The sequence below is a fragment of the Caretta caretta genome, chromosome 2 (genome assembly GCF_965140235.1).
Source record: "Caretta caretta isolate rCarCar2 chromosome 2, rCarCar1.hap1, whole genome shotgun sequence".
Taxonomy (NCBI): domain Eukaryota; kingdom Metazoa; phylum Chordata; order Testudines; family Cheloniidae; genus Caretta; species Caretta caretta.
The window spans coordinates 30,410,513-30,429,215 of NC_134207.1; the positions used below are offsets into that span (position 1 = coordinate 30,410,513).

At 36.7% G+C, this 18,703-nt stretch overlaps 1 protein-coding gene across 3 annotated transcripts in view; it reads left to right on the plus strand.

The window, feature by feature from the left end:
• CSMD3 (CUB and Sushi multiple domains 3) overlaps positions 1–17,903 on the plus strand; it is a 1,179,008-nt gene extending 1,161,105 nt beyond the window's left edge. For all 3 annotated transcript variants that reach the window (XM_048841517.2, XM_048841518.2, XM_048841519.2), the window contains 5 exons: positions 4,535–4,693; positions 9,546–9,658; positions 11,272–11,359; positions 14,120–14,255; positions 15,730–17,903. In XM_048841517.2, the coding sequence (XP_048697474.2) occupies positions 4,535–4,693; positions 9,546–9,658; positions 11,272–11,359; positions 14,120–14,255; positions 15,730–15,889 (656 nt within the window). In that variant the 3' untranslated portion in view covers positions 15,890–17,903. The remainder of the gene's footprint in view (positions 1–4,534; positions 4,694–9,545; positions 9,659–11,271; positions 11,360–14,119; positions 14,256–15,729) is intronic.
• Positions 17,904–18,703: the final 800 nt, after the last annotated feature.

An 18,703-nucleotide genomic window follows, 5' to 3' on the forward strand; every position in this document is an offset into this window, starting at 1 on the left:
ATTATAATACCTGAAGTTCTCCAAATTATAGTAGTTTGCTCTGTAGGCCCCATCCTACAAACAAGTTGTTATGTGAAAATACTCGTTACTAATATTGGGCCCACTTTGCAAATTAAACCTTGGTGTTTTAATTTTAGAATCCCTGATCCTGGAAACATTTATTCACTCCAGTGTAACTAGTGTTCTAAGTAAAGGATTTAAGTCTAAATCTGTGTACATGCATAAAGGTCCAATCCAGGAAATCACTCAATTCAAACACCTAAAAAGCACGTATTTGAACACCTGAATCAGTACTCTTAGATGAGGATTTCCCTCTCTCTCTTTAGGAACCAAAATGTAAATGTTAGCTCCATTATTAGAACCTTAACTTTTGTATTTCTTTATTTTTGATTACTTTAGAACCAGATCTTGACTCAGCATCTGCTAGCATGGACCCCTGAGCACATTTAGAGTTGCACGGCTTGCTCACTGGCATAGGAGTCCATACTAGCACATCTCACTGCAGGGTTGGAGCCTTAATTTTTAATCTTGATGTTAATGTAAGATTTAGTATTTAAATATACAGTTTCAAGTCCAACAGCATTATCAGTACTCTTCAGTTTCACATATTTATGTACGTTTGTCATTTATCTGAAGCTCTGGTCTAAGCTTTGACATATCTGAGCATTCCTACAAAGGATGTCAGCCACATGGCAGAAGTCTTGCCATATCTCTCAGGGTCTTTTCATATATTAAAACAAACATTATTTACAGTTTATAATATCTACTTATAGTATTTTGTTTGCATACATAAGTCATTTGGGAAAAAAATCCACCACCATGAATGGATACTTTTAGGAAGAAGGTTGGCAGGAACAGCTGCAATATTGTGTATCACATTCTGCTTCTCCTGATGCTCACAAATTAACCAATATTTAGGTGACAATTTGTTATGGGGGAAAAGCCCTACTAGAATTTCACTTGTGAAAAATGCAATTACTACTTGTACAGGGGCAAAGAAGGGTGACGAAATTCATACACTGCAATGAATCCATTGTGATCTGACTAGATTTGCTGAGTGTTAATGTCCTTATTAAAAATCTCAGGTTATATGGTAGGCAAATGCTTAAGCAATCTTTAAGGCAATGGAATAAGAATTAAATAAGTGTGTTTAATTGTATCTGAATGGTTGGGGGGGTTATATTTAAATTATACAGCTGTATATATTTGATTGGATGATCAAATATGTTGAACTTGTCTTTAATTTTATTTGATTGCTTTGTTTCCAAGGAAAATACAAAGATAAATGAGAATTATAATGCAATGAACGAGCTTCTTAAGGTCTAGAGGATTACAATTTTAAGCATAGCCCTGAGCAATGGGTGGCACATAAATTTCACCATCCTAAGAGTAACCACAGGGGCCTCTGTAATTCAGAGGGGTACCTCTGAAACATAGCACCTTCTCTGCTTCCTCCTTGTTTCTGAGGGCGTGGGGAGAATACTTTGCAGCTGGGCTATGTCAGCTTTAAATGTACCGTCTTTTCTTTCCCAACTCCTATCATCCCCGGCTCAGCTACATGGGTCAGTAAATTATGGAGTGGAGCCATGCTCTGCCCATTGTTTGCCCCTCTCTGTCCACCTGCTCTAGGGAGGGAGTAAGTGGGCATGAGTTGGCCCACTTATTCTCTATAGCCAGATCCAAGATCCAGGTAACTCATCTAGGAGGAAAGAGGTTTTTTTATTCCCTTCTGTGGGCACATAGCTCTGAATTAATACCTCAGTTGTTATCCCAACATCAGGAGAAAGGAATGTAATCACGTATGTATCTATTCTTCTTTTTGCTTTTATCTTTTATTTTCTTTTACATTCCCACTCCCCTGTTTTTTCCTTTGCCCCCCACTCCCATCCCAGGAAATGTCCAACTCAGGATCACAAGATCAGTATACATATTATTTACAACTGCATATAATACTGCTTTTTGTAGTAAGATATATATAAAAAACATTCTCTTTCACAACCCTATACAGTGTTATCACAGTTGCAAACGGTGAATCCACAAGACTTCAGTTGTTCAGCCCTTACACCTTAGTGATTTAAGTAGGACTACTTGCATGACCAAGTGCATATCAATGTGATTAAGAGATGCACAATTAATTGCTTAATGTATTTTTCCCTTTTTATTATGTATGTATATTTATTTTCTGTATTCAAGGTACACTTACCAATTTTTAAAGCATTGTGAATACAATAGAGATGTTACCCCTTTCTCCAAAGTTTCCAGCTTGTTTCCAGTAGAAGTTGTGTGAATCTATTATTCCTTTGGTGCAGTCCTGTTTTTATTTTACAAAGCATGTACACAAAGTCCGGTTTCCCTAAACACAGTAAGACCAAGTGCCAATGGGCAGTTTCCTTGCTCACAATTCAAATCTTGCCTTTCCAGCCAGTCCTGTGCTCCAAGGATCTCTGTCTCTGTTCCAACAAACAGATTTTCTGGCTTTCTCATTTCTTTCTGTCTTTGACATCTACACAGACAAACACAGCTGCAATCAGTCAGTTCCTAAGTCCCAGCATTCACAGTCAGCATCCAGAGAACCCCCTCTTATTCTCTCTGAGTTAGTTATTGGTCAGACTTTCCCATGAGGCCCAGTGCCTTGGCCAGTGTCTTCACTTGTTTCTCCTATCTTACTCCATAAAGGATCTTAATGGTTTTTTCCATTTTGCACGCCTACCAGCTTTCACAGTGTCTGCGACAGCCTGTATATCAAAAGCATGCTTGCTGGTAGCCATTAACAGCTTTTGGCATAAAAAAAAGAATTAAATTTCCATTTGATAAATAAGGAAATTACATGTTTGGCTACTGTTAGAGACATCAACATCCATTCTTTGATATTGCTAGAGGATTTAATTCATCTACTAATTCCAGCATATATATGTGGGTGTGTATTCGCAGAGGGCAGATCTTTGTAGTCAGTACTGTGAAAAGACCTTTGCATGCAATTCCAATATTTTTGTATTATGTGGCAAGAAAAACTACATGGGGCATATGTGCTGCTGGTTAGTGGTGACTCCAGTATTCAGAATGTTAGCTACAGATTTATGTAGAGTCTTTGGTTTCCCGTAAAATCTATTTATGTTGAATGACTCTCTGATATTCTGCCAATTTTTTTCCCTACCTTCTGACCATGAGATATGTAATTCAGCTTCCCATTTGTCTTCTGTCTCCAGTATCAGTGGTACTGTACTCAAATGGAACTTCGCTTATTTTTCCTTGTATAGCTTCATATGTGTATTAAATATCCTGAAGTGTGAGACAGTGTTTTCTGCTGGATAGAGCGCTGCACTGGGAATAAAGAGACCCAGGTGCTCTTCCCAGCTCTGCCACTGGCCTTCTTGGTGACCTTGGCAAGTCATTATACCTGTCTGTGCCTCCCTTTTCCCATCTGTAAAGTGTAGATAATGACACTGACCTCCTTTGTAAGGCACTTGGAGATCTACTGATGAAAGGAAGCATTGTATAAGAGTCGGGTATTATTACTTTATCTACATGTTTTTAATATTAGCCTGCATAGTGATCTTAAACTTTGTTTGACCAATCTGGGGCGGAATATTGAATCTGATAAATCTGAGTTGGTGAGTGTCTTAAGCCATCATAAAGTACCCCAGGTTATAATGAATAAAGGATATCTTTACCCTGGTAAGCTTTATGGGAATGTCTGCAGAGCATCAAATGAAGCTGCTAAATCATTTTCTGTGTTTGAGTGTTATGCTGGTATGTAAATATCTTTACTGAAAGTGAGCCATTTTACAGTTGTGTGCCTATGAAAGGCTCATTAGTATTGATATAAATCAGAGAGATCCATTCCCTCTTTCCTCCATGATCTGTTCAGTGGTTTGTGCATAGGGTGTGACTTCTTTTTTGATCTTGATAATCTTACATTGGTTTTCTTTAAGCATTTAGTGATAAGACAAATCTTCTTAAGTAAATTTCCAATTAAGAGTAAGAATTTGGCTCCTATATCCATCTTTGTAATTTCAGTGTGACCTGATAAAGAGACATTTTTCCCAGGGTAGAGTATCATTTGAATATGTGTCAAATGATTTTTAATATTTAAAGAATGAGATTTGTGGACGCACATTTAATGCTAGCTATATGATCTCTATGTATGCTGGAATGGAAAATCTTGGTACTGAGGGGAATCTGGTCTTTTAGATACAGCCATTAAATTTATACTTTGTGCAGTTAATTTTGTATTACAACATGTGTCCATTATTCAATCAAGTGGAGGTTTACATGTGGATGGGTTCTTATGTATCATCATTACTGTATATCACCCACATGCATGTTTTATTTTATGGGTGATTATGCCAGTTTTAGTGCCTACTGTGTGAGGATTTTGACTAACTATCATAGCCAATTGCTCAAGTGATATATAAGATCAGAAGAAAAAGAGACGAAAATGTTCATATTTTGTCAAGCATTTGGTTGGAGATCTGTGACTTTGTATACTCTAAATATTGCAATCCATACTAATATATATTTCATATCTCTACAGTTCCTGATGATGTATTTGCCCAAAATTATATATGGAAAGGATCTTACAATTATAAAGGCAAGAAACAGCCCATGACTTTAACAGTGACCAGTTTCAATGCATCATCGGGGAGAGTAAATGCGACACTTACTAATAGCAATATGGAACTGCTGCTTTCAGGTACTGCATCAGAAAAGCTCATTTAAATTTATTATTTTCACTTCTGATCGTCATAAGTTTTGCAATTTTTTTGCAAATTTGCACACTTTTTACAATAAAATGCTACCACAAATACCCTAGCAGTCTATGTTATAACAGAATATTGACTTATATTACAATTCTTCTTGAGTGATATCCATTTGACTTTGGGAGTGTGCTTGCCAGTGCCCCAAGGTCAGAGGTTTTTCCCTTAATGATAGCTTTCAGGGTGACATATGTGCTCTGTGATCCCTCATGCTGCCGTGTGATGATATAAAGGACAGAGCTGACCCCGACCCTACTCCGTTCCTTCTTACCACCCATGATTAGTTGTCACAGTGTGTTGGCTTGCTTTGCAAGTTCTCCCTTTCAGGGTATTCTCATCAATGGTTAGTTAGACCTGTAGAGTAAGGTTTATTTATTTTACTTAGTGTGCTTAGATTGTCAGTTCCCACTTTTTCTGGGTGCCAACTCCCAGTACTGGGATACACCTTGGTCTCCAAAGTCTAAGCCTTGCACCAGCTGCAAGAAGTCTGTGCTGATAAGTGACCCCCATTCCAGGTGCCTTTGTGAGTGTTACATCGGGGACTGTTGTCAAATCTACTAAGATTTCAAGCCCTAGACTAAGGATAGGGAGATGAGACTCCATCACCTGCTAATGGAGGCTGCCTTGTGTCCACCATCTGACCTTTCCTCTGAGTCCTTCCCACTGAGTACTTCTACCTCCATTAGAAATGCACCTCAAAACTTTGTGGAGGCTCAGCGCTATTTCTCTTCCCCAGTACCAAGGAAGAAGCACAGACAGCATATGTTGAAGGGGATTAATTTCAAGTGGTTTATTTTTTATTTAAAAATTAATAGCAAAACTGGCCTGGCCCAATATGAAAAGGCCTGATTTAAAAAAAAAAAATAGGCATACAGTTGCATGTGCAGAAATGGGCACACAATTGCATGCCTAGTTCGTAATTACAGAGACACCTTCTCTCCATGCATTGTCACAAGAAGCTTGAAAAATTCAGCCTCCTCCAGGCCTCAGTTGACCTGCCCTTCCCTCATTTAGATATAAACAAGATTTTGCAAGTCCCCCGTTTCTTTTTTTTTAATTCATTTTTATCTATCTGGATACTGATATGGCCCCCATCACTATACTATCTGAGCACCTCACATTATTAATGGATCATACAGAACCCCTTGTGAGGTAAAGTATTATCCCCATTTTACAGATGGGGAACTGAGACACTGAGGATGTTAAATGACTTTCTCAATGTCAGACATGAAGTGTGTGGCTGGACTGGTTTTGAATCTCAGTCTCTTGAGGCCAAGTCTAGCACTCTAGCCTCTAGGCCTTCCTTTTTTCAAGACCCCCCACATTCTAGTTTATCCCATATCCAGTTCCCCACACGTTGCTTTGTTCTACCCATGTTTCTGGTTATCCCCAGCTCCTTCACTTTCTTTTGGTACTATCTTTTTCCCTGATGCCCCAGCTTTTTGTTCTTCCCACAGTGTTTCATCTTCCTTCCCTCTTCTCCTGCACGACATGCTCTCATTCCATCTCATGAAGATTTTCCCCTCATCCGCTCCTGTAACTTTCTTTACTTCCCCAGATCTCCATTTCTCTCTCTCCATTGCCCCTCCATACCACCTGATTTTAGTACACGTCTTCCCCTCACAGACAGAGCTGAAGCATCTTACTAGTTCTCTGCTGGGGCTACCCTAGACACTACCTAAGGAGTTAGAGAAGAACTTAAGGGGCAGGTTTAGCTGGGCAAAAGTGCCACAATTGAATTACTTATTATAGTGGTCCAGTTCAAGCACTGTCTTGTCCCTCAGGGAATCAGTTGCCAGCTGCCAATGGAGCTCATCAGCCTTTGAGCACGGAGTGCTTGCCAATCCACCAGCGTAAATTAGCAGAGAACAGCAGCGGTTGTCTCTCTGGAGCATTTCCCACCCTCTCCCCCTACACTTTCCCATTCCTTGGTAGAGCCTGTGTGTGCTCCATGTACCATCATTTCCAGAAGAATAGTCCAAGGAATTTATTAAGGAAGATAATTTATTCATACTGTTCAAATCTGTCAGTTTAATTTCAGCTTTTAATATATTCCTGATTGCAGTCATTATTTGGCAATGAGAGGAGAGATCTGGCAACATTTGAGCTTGTGTTACCTTCATATTAATTATAATTCTATGCTGATAATATTTTGTGTTAATTATCAAAGTGAAATGCTGACCCAGTGAAAATTAATTAGCAGTAACCCTCTGAATGTGATCTGAAACTCTCTATCAACTTCCAGTAAACTTTATTTAATACTTTGCCAGTTTGCACATATGTGTGCATATGTTACGTGCATAATGCACCCTAAACCTCTCTCTGCTTCTCCTAGTGGGTTCGGGACTGCCAGGCACATCTGGGTTGTCCTTAGGGCCTTTGTGGTCTGTCTCTGTTAAAGGGTGCCAATCAGACAGGCCTGTCATCTCTGCACCTCTCACCTTCCTCCTCCAGGCAGATGTTTTCTCTCCTGCATTCCCTCACACATATAGTGGCAGCTGGCTGCTTTTGGGAAGTCATTGCAGAGTTAAAAGTCCCACCAGGCACATTGCTAACAACTGAAAGCCTTCTTCTCACACCACACAGCACCAGTAGCCGTAGCCCATCACCATTCCAACACATTCCAGTGGAGCATCAGGTGCCCTTCTCAGAAAATACAGCAGACACCTTCCTACTCAGTTTAATCAGCTGAAAATCGCAGTAGCTCTCCTCCCTAGAGAGCCAGCCCCTTCCCCACTAGCCCAGTGCTTTCACACAAACACACACACACACACATTCTACCCACTTGAGCAGCAAAAGGAATGTAGTAACTTCACAGAGGTTGCTCTCCTTCCCATGCTCCTGCCTGCAATCTGGTTACCCAGCACAAGGGAATAAAGCCACACAATTGCACATGCCAAGCCACAATGTGGTCCACAACTAAGAATTTCAAGAAGGAAATTAAGGGTTCCAATACCAAAAAAAAAACGGGGAGATTAGTATCAACAGGGGGTGTGGCCTGCTAAGCACACAAGTACCAAAGTCCACAGGAAATCTTATTGCCAACCCTGTATATCTTGAGTCATCCAAATGGAGCTTACGTCACTCTACAAGACTTCCAGCTGGACACACACATCTGATACTGGCAACACAGCTGGCTCAAGAGAGGGGTGATACATAGAAGCCATGGAGCAGAAGTAAACTTTACTTTGAGCAGTATGATTTTAGTTTGTGTTTTCATTTTTAAAATGCTCAAGCTTTCTCAGGAACGTGCTGCCTAGAGTGGCTGCTCCTTTGCAGTGCTTCCCAAACTCCAGGAGAGGCCCAAATATACACTGTTAATTCAGAGGGGCTTGCGTTGGAGAGAAAATCCAGTAGGCATCCCTTCTTTCCATACATACTACTTAGTGCATTTGTGCATTTTTGATGCACCTTTGCACTACAGTTCAGGGGAGAGAAGAGCATGAGTCCTATAGTGATCAGGTTACTTAGACTTAAACTTCTGAACAATAATTTAAATATGGCTTCAGTTCACTGACTACCTTGTCAATGTTTTGCTTTGTTTTCCATACCTAACACTTATTTCCTCCTTTTTAGAACATTTAAAATAGATTTTTAATAATCAGTATCTGAAAGTCATTAATATAGGTGGTTTGAGTGCATATTATATATAACCTGATATAAGATGTATACTCCTATTGTGTCCTCACTATTTTGAATATCTTGGGAACATTTCTCCTTTGGATCATTTTCTGTTTTCTAAAGAAAGCTGAAGAATTCAAAGCAAGAGCCATACATGGCTCTAATTTTCAGAGGTGCTGAGCACCAACATCTTCCATTGGCTTTAGTTGTAGTTGTGGGTGCTCAGCACCTCTGAAAATCGGGCTGTATTAATGTATAAGTTAGAGTCGTTTTTATATTGCTGGTATTTTTCAAACATCCTTGAGTAGCTATTTATTTAACATAGGTTATGAAGAATAACGAAAAAGTCACATGCAGAATGACAAACGGGAACATTATCAGCCAAATATTTAGTTTGACACCAGTATTCAATGTACATAATCATGTTTTGCACTCTATTTCTGTGGTGTCTGTGTTTCATCGTCAGCTTTGTAAAGGTAGATTGGACCAGTGAGTATATTGTTAGATTTTATTTTCATCCAAGCTTTTTACTATGCATAAAATATAATCAGGGTTCTGAACATTTCTTCTACAGCTATGAAAATGATCAATTCTGCCTCCAATGTAAAACAGATCATACCCAAGTCCTTCTATTAGATGAAGTTGCTGTTATGTAGAGCTGACCAAGGAACAACAATTCCATTTCAAAGCAACTGTCAAGGTTTCTGAATTAGTTTTTGTTTAATTTTGGAACAAAACCAAAACCTTTAACATGAATTTGCGGAAACAGAAGTGCAGATGTGTCTCTGTCATTCTGTAACCTGGGATGTAGGAGACAACCCATGTTCAAGGTCCTGCTCTGCCTGATTCAGAGCGTGTTTTTTCATCCTAGATCCCCTCAAATCAGACAGAGCAGGGGAGTCTCCTACATCCCAGGCTGGTACACTAACCACGTAGCTATGGAGTCTCACCCTTCCTTGGACACAAAAACCTGTTTGCAAAAGTTTTGTGAAACTGGTACATCTCTGCCAAACATTTCAGGTTCAGCAAAACAGCATATTACTCCGAAACAAAATTTGGTTAAAAAACTTCCACAGATTTGCCCTCTTTAAGGTGTCTTAGACAAAAAAATGCAATTATATGCCACCTTAACTAGCACAAAGCACCTATTTTTTTTATATTCTACAGGGGTGTATAAAAGTCAGGAAGCTCGTTTGATGCTCCATATATATCTTATTAAAGCGACATCTCATACTTCTGTGAGCAAGATGAAAGAGGAAAAATGGGCTATGGATGGTTTTGTGAGTATATTTCTGCAAAAGAGAGAGAGTGTTTTGAATACAAAATAATGTCAGTGCATTAGGCCAGAAGAATATAGAAATGTATCAAATGAGAGTTGGTTGGTAATGCTAATTTATTTCATAAAATGAAAAATTATCACTGTACACCTGCAGATGAGGCGGGACTATTTAGGAAAAAAATGTGGCTATTACTAAACAATGATTTTCAACCTCTTCTTTGTGGACATGTCTATTTGAAAAAGTAGTAAACACTGAAAAGGAAGCGCTACTCTTACTTCTGTTTTGATGTTATTTCAGCACATTGAGAGGTTTTCTCTTTCTTAGAATGTAATATCATACCAAGATGCTTGTATCAAGCCAAGATCAATGTTTCCACTTTAATGTCTACTTCTGTGTAATCTCTCTCTGCAGTGGGCACAATTATGTTGCTTGGTTCATTTCTAGAAGCAAAATATCACATCTGAGAGTAATAATTCTTGGCAGTGATGTGATGTGGGAGAAGTTGAGGTGCTGATTAGCTAGTGTTTTGGTGACATTTCTAGAAGTATTGACTTCCAAATGGCTGGGATTTTCCAAAGAGCCTAAAGGGCTTGTCTAAACACAGAAGTTGAACTGCTTTAACTATATTGGTATATTAAAGGTACATTCCCACTAATACAGATACAGTTAGACTTGTATAAGAAGACAGTATCTCTTGAATTCTGAAATATATTGTTAAATTGTTCACTTGTACTGAACACTCTTTAACACTACTTGATGCATAAGAACAAAATGACTGAAAAATAAACCATATGTTGTATTTCTGAAGCTAGGAAATTCCCTGGGTTCATACTATAGATATGCTCAGCTATGGATATCCAATGAGTACTAATTACTGACCAAAAGAGGGTTATTCGCAGTTGAATGTAGGGCATTTTTTATCCCTCCCTATCTACCTTTGAAACAGTGGCTTTCATTATCTTAACTTTTGCATTTATGGTAGCATCTGTCTTTTAGGTGTTGCAGTGCTTTTCCCCCAAAATATCAAAACACTAATACTCTTTCAGAGGCCTTTAGAGATGGCAATTTCAGGAGTTATCTAGAATCAACTTGAAATCTAGTCAATTTAAAAAAAATAGTATCAGGTATTAATATACCTGGTCCTGAGTCCTCCTGCAAGTTTCAGAGTTTCACAATTACATTTTACTAAGTTTGAAAAGGGATTTCTCTCCCATTTTGCTGTGAAACAATCCACCACAAACAAGAGGAGAGGACCGACTATACACAAAATGCTGTCAAATATACAAAGTAAGCACACTGAAAGAGAGAACTTTTTTTCTCTAGTCTCTTTCAGTAAGAGTAGCCTTAGCTGTTACAAGTACCAAAGGTAGGTTAAAAAGAATTCCAAAAGCAGTGTGGCTTTTAAGGTTGACAGTGTCCCTTCAGTGCCCCTGCCTGTCCCCCATGCTCAGCCCATCCATATCCCTCCACAACAAGGCTATCTGTGGGGGAACACTGACAGGCAGCTGAGTGGCTTAGGCATTTCACTTCCATCCTGATTATAATCTCCTTGCACATTTTTAACCAAGTTTTCCCAATTTAATTCTGAAATTCTGCATGTTTTCTGCTTGCAGGTTTCTGCTGAACCTGATGGAGCTACATATGTTTTTCAAGGATTTATCCAGGGTAAAGATTATGGACAATTTGGACTTCAAAGATTAGGTACTCAGTTAATTTTAATGTCACACCAGTTCAGTTTTTTTTTTCATACTGAGTTTTATCATGCATGGTTTTTATTAAATGATTGCATGTGAAGGGCTATACTGAAGTTATATTTCAGTATTGGTGTGTGTGTAGAGTATAGTGAGGTTCGTATCGTAAACTCATTTTTAAAGCTGTGTTTAAAAAAAAAGGTGTGTTGTTCACAGGGAAAACTACATTGTGAGGTATAATTATTCTGTTGTGGCAAATTGTTCATTTTGATTGTTTTCTAGTATCTTTCTCTAAGAATGCTTACATTATAGGTATTACATTCTATAAAGTGATCATCATATAAAGAGTAAGTACTTCAGAATATGTGTATATGTATGTCAGTGCTGTATATTAATACAACTTTTATAGTGAATACTTGCTAGAACAGTCAACTTATTAAATACTATTGGCCAAATACTGAAGTCCTTGTGCCATTTTTACACAGGCAAAACTTCTATTGAAGTCAATGGGAAGTTTTTTCCCCCAAAGAGGAAATTGGATGGACTTCTTTATTTGTCCTGTAGATTAAATTGTACATCAAACTACTATTTACAAACTACTATTTTCTTTTTCCAGTATAGAATATTGCTAAAAATATCTTACTGCTTTTTGCATGTTTAAGCAAATAAAACAAGAAAAAATATTGGATAACAAAAAACGTTAAACTATAAATTATCTGATCCTGTCTCTTGAAGACTGTAATATTTCTTCTCACACAAAAGCTTGAATATTCTTAAGGTTTCTCAAGCAGTGGGGTTCCATTTAGATCAATCTGACAGATTTACAAGAGGAATTTGTTTCTTCAAGGATTATAACCCCTTTCTAAATAGTCTGGTGCTCTTCAGATATGATAATTTTATCGGGAGGCAAAAACACATTCTTCCAGTTTTTGGAGACAATGTATTTCTCACTCTTATTGTCCAAATAAAAACAAGAACATTCTTTAACATCTCAGTTGTGGTGGAAGGATTTATTAATGTGTGATATGTTAGACAGTCTTGTTTTCTCTTTTCACTGCCCTAAGTCATTCTAAAGAGCAATGCTTGGAAACTGAATTTGGCTCCCATTGCATTTGGTAATTTGGGTACTTTAAATGGAATATTTATAGAATACCTTTATGAAAAGACAATTCCTGGAGGGATAGGCAAATAATTTGATTTTCCTACATCATCATCTTCAAAATATTTGGGGGTAATCAATCAAAGAGTAAAAGCAACAATGTCTTGACAAGATGTTTTTGGCGGTTTCTTATAAAAATTGTAAGTTGTCTCTCTTCTTTTGGTTTTCAGAGGTTTATATTCCCACAATAGATTCTTTGTTGGAACCCTTTGAAGAGTTTTTTTTTTTTAAATTGATTCCATTGCCTAAAAGTAATAACAAGATTATTCATTAAGGAATATAACTCATTTCAGGATATGATGAATGAACAGAATCATTATGGGGGCTTGACATTCTTCAAAAATAGCTTTATAGTGACTGATAAGAAATTAGTTTTAAATTATACCTCTTTATTTAATGTAAAAGATTCTTGTAAAAATTTCACCCAAAGAGACGTGAAATGTATGTACAATTTTTGAGCCCTCTAGTCTTTCAGAAAAACTTCCTATCCCAAACCAGATTTTTTATCCATTTCACAGCTATTATTCATAAACAATTTTCTTTCAGATGTTGAATTCATTACTTATTCTCTTTCCAGCTAACAATTTCATAAAACATGTCACACTTTCCTGTTATTAATCTATTAGTTGAGATATCTAATCATATTTAGCATCTGTATGTTGCTTAACAACTTCAAAGTGCTGAATAAACCTTAACTGATTAGTCTGATTCTTAACATCTCTAGTTTGAAGCCTAGAAATCACTTAATAAACTGAATTAGTAATCTCTTCTTTATTCATGGGAAAGGGGATATGAACATGCCACCATAGGGAGTCTAACAGTTGCCTTTTTTCTACTCTGCGCAGAAGAGCTATGTTCTTACTTTCTATCAGTATTTGCTCTCTACTCTTTGCCTCTCACCTACCACTTCCATTTTTATATATAAATAAATGTGTATAATGAAGTCAACAGGATGAATTTCCATGTTGCCTCTTTAGGTGATTTAGCCTTCCTCCAAATTACTCCTATTCTGCTGTAAACTCTGCTGTTATCTTTTTTCTTCTATTGTTCTTTCTTTCTATCTGATCAAGTACCAGATTTTCCACAACCTAACAAATAAATTGTATTTGAATAATGATATTGAAGTTACCTAGTCTCAGCCATGTATGGCTTCATAGGTTAACACCAACACTTTGAATTGCATCTGTAAATTTACAAGAAGCAAGTGCAGGTCCCAGAGCATTGGTGTAGTTTGCTCCTGACATAAAACTTCACTTATTAAGCAGGATGCAGCATTCTGCACTAAGTTTAGTCTCCAAGTAGCCTCAGTGTGTAGCACCATAAAGGGTGCATAACAGCAATCTAAGTTCAAGGTGAGAAACGCCTGAATTATTGTGGGGAGATCTTTCCGTCATAAGGGGAAAAAAATGAGTTTTGCTCACCAGATGCAGACGGGAAATAGTACCCTCCAGGAGCTATTTAGGTAGCATTTGGTACTGTAGGTCCCCACTCAAAACAAAAACGTGATGATTTTAATTTCTCCACAAGTACACACTTTCAATAATATTGTGAGGATTTGGAAGTGATAATTGTGAGATGTAATAGAGAAATGTTATGTTTTTGTCTTTTTAGGTCTTAACATGTCTGAAGGTTCGAATTCTTCTAATCAACCACATGGTACAAATAGTAGTTCTGTGGCCATTGCTATCCTTGTGCCTTTCTTTGCCCTTATATTTGCAGGTTTTGGGTTTTACCTTTATAAACAAAGGTAAGTGTAAATTACATATAGAGAATCTTTGTATTGTCATGCATTTGAAGCTATTCAGTGACCTTATACTTTAATACGTTCAAATAAATATGCTCAAATAAATAAATTGGTTAGTCTCTAAGGTGCCACAAGTACTCCTTTTCTTTTAATACCTTAGAAAAGGTAAATTAAGAACTGCCCTGGGAACTCCTTTGCAAAAGATCTGCATAGAAAATACACTCTACCCTCGTTTTAGGTGTGCCATACTGTTTGATAGGTAAGGTTATTGTAAAGTGCTGTACTTTCACTCCCACCTATTTAAAATGTTGTTATAAATTATTCTCTTTATGAGAGGAGCAAGGGTAATTTAAATTTTTGGCATCTGGGGAATAATGCCATAAACAGGGTTGGTGTGTACTTATTGCAGACTGCCTATATTTTGTTTTGACATGCACAATATTGTGAATCATATTTCTCATGTAATTTAACTTAACCCCCACACAGTTGATAAGCTTGCAAGTATATGTAATACTCCTATGTCAGTGAGAGGTTTTATTATGGAAAGTGGTAATTAGTAATTCATCTACAATTAACTTACAATAGTACAACATCTGTTCAGAGATTCACTCTTATCCTAGGTTCACTGATAGTGTTGTTTATGTCTCTGAGATTCATTCCTTAATTTTATTTGTAAATCTTGTTTTCTCACAGTGGAAAGAATCTTGCACTATGGTAATGAGGGGCAACTGGAGCCACTAAGTGGTGGAACGCCATACCAGCACTTGTCTGCTGGCCTGCTATTGTAACACAGTCCTACAGGACATGAATAAAAATTGTAGTATACACAGGACCTAAACCTGCCTTAAAAGCTGGACTTTAAGGCCTTGAACTGCCTGGTTTAAGTTGGTTACAGGCACACCGCAACTTTTAATGATGTTAGTTTCCCTGACTCCTTTATACTTGTGATATAGATGAGCCATAAGTTTCTGAATAATTTAAGCTTTCATTTACATTTCTAATCCATCTAGTCATAAAGAAATTCTTCCAGACTGAAAGAGCTTTATATTTTTACCGAGTTTGCAAACAGTCAGAGACAGAAACAATAATCCTAAGAGAATCCTCTCATTCATTTGCATGTGGTGTTATTTCTGAAACAATACTGTCAACTGTGTCAGCTGCACATTTTAGTAGAAATTTCCATTTTTTCTGGGATGGTGGTCCAAGTTTTAGAGTATTACTACATTTTTTTTCCAGTAGGACTCCTGGCATTATTACATATTTGCTACTTTAAAATTAACATTTCTCATAAACATGTTTTAATATTATTTTAACAAATATGGCAATCCTTTACAGCAAAAGAAAGCTTCCAAAATTTAATATTTAACTGCTACATTTGTAATTGAAATTTGTCCATTCTATTGAGGGTTCTTATATTACACCAATCACCATTAAAAAATTGCAGTTGAGAATACACTGTGCTTTTTTTCTTCAACAGGACTGCCCCTAAGACACAGTATACAGGATGCTCTGTTCATGAAAATAACAATGGACAAGCTGCTTTTGAAAACCCTATGTATGACACAAACGCAAAGTCTGTAGAAGGAAAAGCTGTACGATTTGATCCCAACTTGAACACTGTCTGCACAATGGTATAATGTGGTAATGCTTTGTCTTCAGAAGTCCGGAAATTGAAACACAACACAGTGCACATATAGTTCACTGATAAAAAATTAAAGCACACTTTTCAGGATTTACTGGGTCACCTTTTCCTGAGGATGATAAACAAGAGTGTTTTTTTCATAAACTGGAATAGAATTGTCCTTCATGTTCACCATGGAGAGTTTTACAGAAAATCTGCTGCACTCCATGAGTGCTTACTCACAGTTTATTTGCTTTTTTAAAAAAGGAGATTATTCTAAACCATAAAACGTATTTGCATATATTGGAGGAGCATCCACTATCAGTATTTCTGTGCTTTATAAACTATAATAGAGGGACTGGGTTTAAAAAAAGATATAGGGTAGAAAATAAGAGCTATACTTACAGGAGACAATAGGTCACTGACTTCTCTTTAACAGTCATGAGCTACATCATAAATTTGAACTCTGTACCCCCCTTTCAGTCATATATCACTATTTAGCAAACCTTTACTTTTCTCATACCTGTGAATTTTCTAACATAATGACATAGTGTTTAATATGCTTAAACCTTCACGTAGTGTTTATTAATTTTTCGCCGCACAAGAAAGAATGTGTCAAATTTTCAGTTCTCATTTCATTATTAAATTCCCTGATTCATGTCTTGCTTCCTTTTTCACATTCCCCATTTCTTTCCTCTGTTCCCATTAGCAACACATGCAGCTGGTAACAGGGATAGTTCTGTTTCTATGTATTTCCTTGCTGTGGACCTTTGCCACAAGACATCAGTTTTACAATGAATGATGTGAGGGTGCACCATATGAATTGAGTTTTCTCATGCAGCAATGTTCCTTACTGTTGACGATCACTTGGGAGAGTGACCTTTTTACACTATTTTTACAGACATCAGAAATTTAACCTTTTTGAAGTTTTCAGTTTAGAAAATTATGGTTTACAGTAACACTAGAAATCAAGTTGGTATATTAAGAACATAAAGCTCCACGCTTCAGTCCATACCATTGTTGTCTACACTGTATCATATTAGCAGTATTATTTTACTACTTCTGCATTGTGTTAAAATGCTCATGCTGGGAATGATTCAAACCCCACTGAAGTTAATTGAAGGACTCCCATTGACTTCAAATGGGCTTTGGATCTGGCCCACAAGCCTTGCCTAATCAGAATTTGAAAATGCTTTGTTTTGGTATACAAGTTAGTACTGTGAGGAAAGTAACCCCTAAAAATAATTGTTCAAAACTGAATATATTGCAGCAATTCAATAGAAAGACATGTTTTTTTAAACATAAAACTATGGTTTTATTAGGAATAATCCACCAGATGATTTAAATACCACCACCCTAAAAAGGCAGGTTTCAAAATTTGCAGAACCATTTCATTCTCAAACAATGGAACGTGATCTTTAGTTTTACAGTTATTGCATAACAGAATTATCCAGTGGTAACCCCAGTAATTTATTTGTTGTAGGTCATTGTCTTCCTTTTCTAGCATGAAATAATTTTAGACTCATAAATGCTGTATGTTAGCCAGTGTGAATTACTGTCCCTTTCAGGCATTAATAATTCTGTGAAAAATCTGAACTTTTTATTACCGTAATAGAGAGTGCCTACCAAAAATCATTGTACCCAGGATTGCTGCTTGGATTTCTATAATGTTTGATGAATTTCTTATAAACCATTTTACAACACTTTGTTTTGAAAAGTCATACAATTCTGTCAAAAACTGTATTCTACTGAAAGGATGCTGTTTTCTATTTTCTACCATCAGTTGTTATTTATTCTTGTTTATTCAAATGACTGCAATAACTATGATTCATTCATTAATGTTAAAGTTAGTACATTTGAGATCTCGTTTAAAAATGTTTCTTCTGCAACTGGCTACTCCTCTTATATTAATGCATACACTTTTGTAAAGAAGTATATTTTTATGAAAAAAAAAGGATTTGTAAAAGTATGATGTAAATTTTCAGTGCAATGTAAACAAAATAAAACTGGATAATTTCTTTTTTTAATAATGTGTGCTCTTTACAAATTGAGATTTAAAGTCCATGCCAGTTGCAGAGTCTAGAAAATAACCAAATCGGTCAAACAAATTCAGCATTTTTGTGGGGTCTCCAAATACATCATATTTTCTCAATCTTCTCATGTACTTTCAAATACATTGGAAAGTTTTAGATTACTTTCACAAATAGAAAATAACAGAACATGCAACCTTCTTTTTATTCACTAAAATTATTTTTTTTTCATTTCAGTCCAAGGAACAGATCATAAAAATACTTGTCATTTTGTTCTGTAAAACATATAGAAAAGTGTACTTTTACCATCTCTATTTTTCTTAACAAAAACAAAGATTATTAAACTTAGTGCTGATGAAAACTGTTGGATAAATTAACCTGGATATTGAAATCTGTTACTTTTCTCCAGAACAGTCACCAGACTTGCATAGCACAGGCCATGGTAATGCATACTGTACTTCCTCACATTTAAAATGTGAATAGAGATGTTTTGGTGGGAAAATGGGGGCTTGTTCATCTTTTAATTAAATTGAACTAGGAGAGTTATTTGGGGGAGAGACTGGGGAAAAATATAAATATTTTGCTGTAGAATGAAATCTTCCCCTTAAGGACACTTTCCATTCTAAAGTATGGAACACAGATAAATCTTAATCTGAAATGGTGTTCATGAAATGCGAAGAATATCCATCTACTATACCTTTTGGAGAATCAGGCCATATAAATAAACTTAAAGGGCCTGCTCCTCACCCACACTGAAATCAAAAAGGATTTTGTCACTGAATGCACTAGAAGCAGGAGCA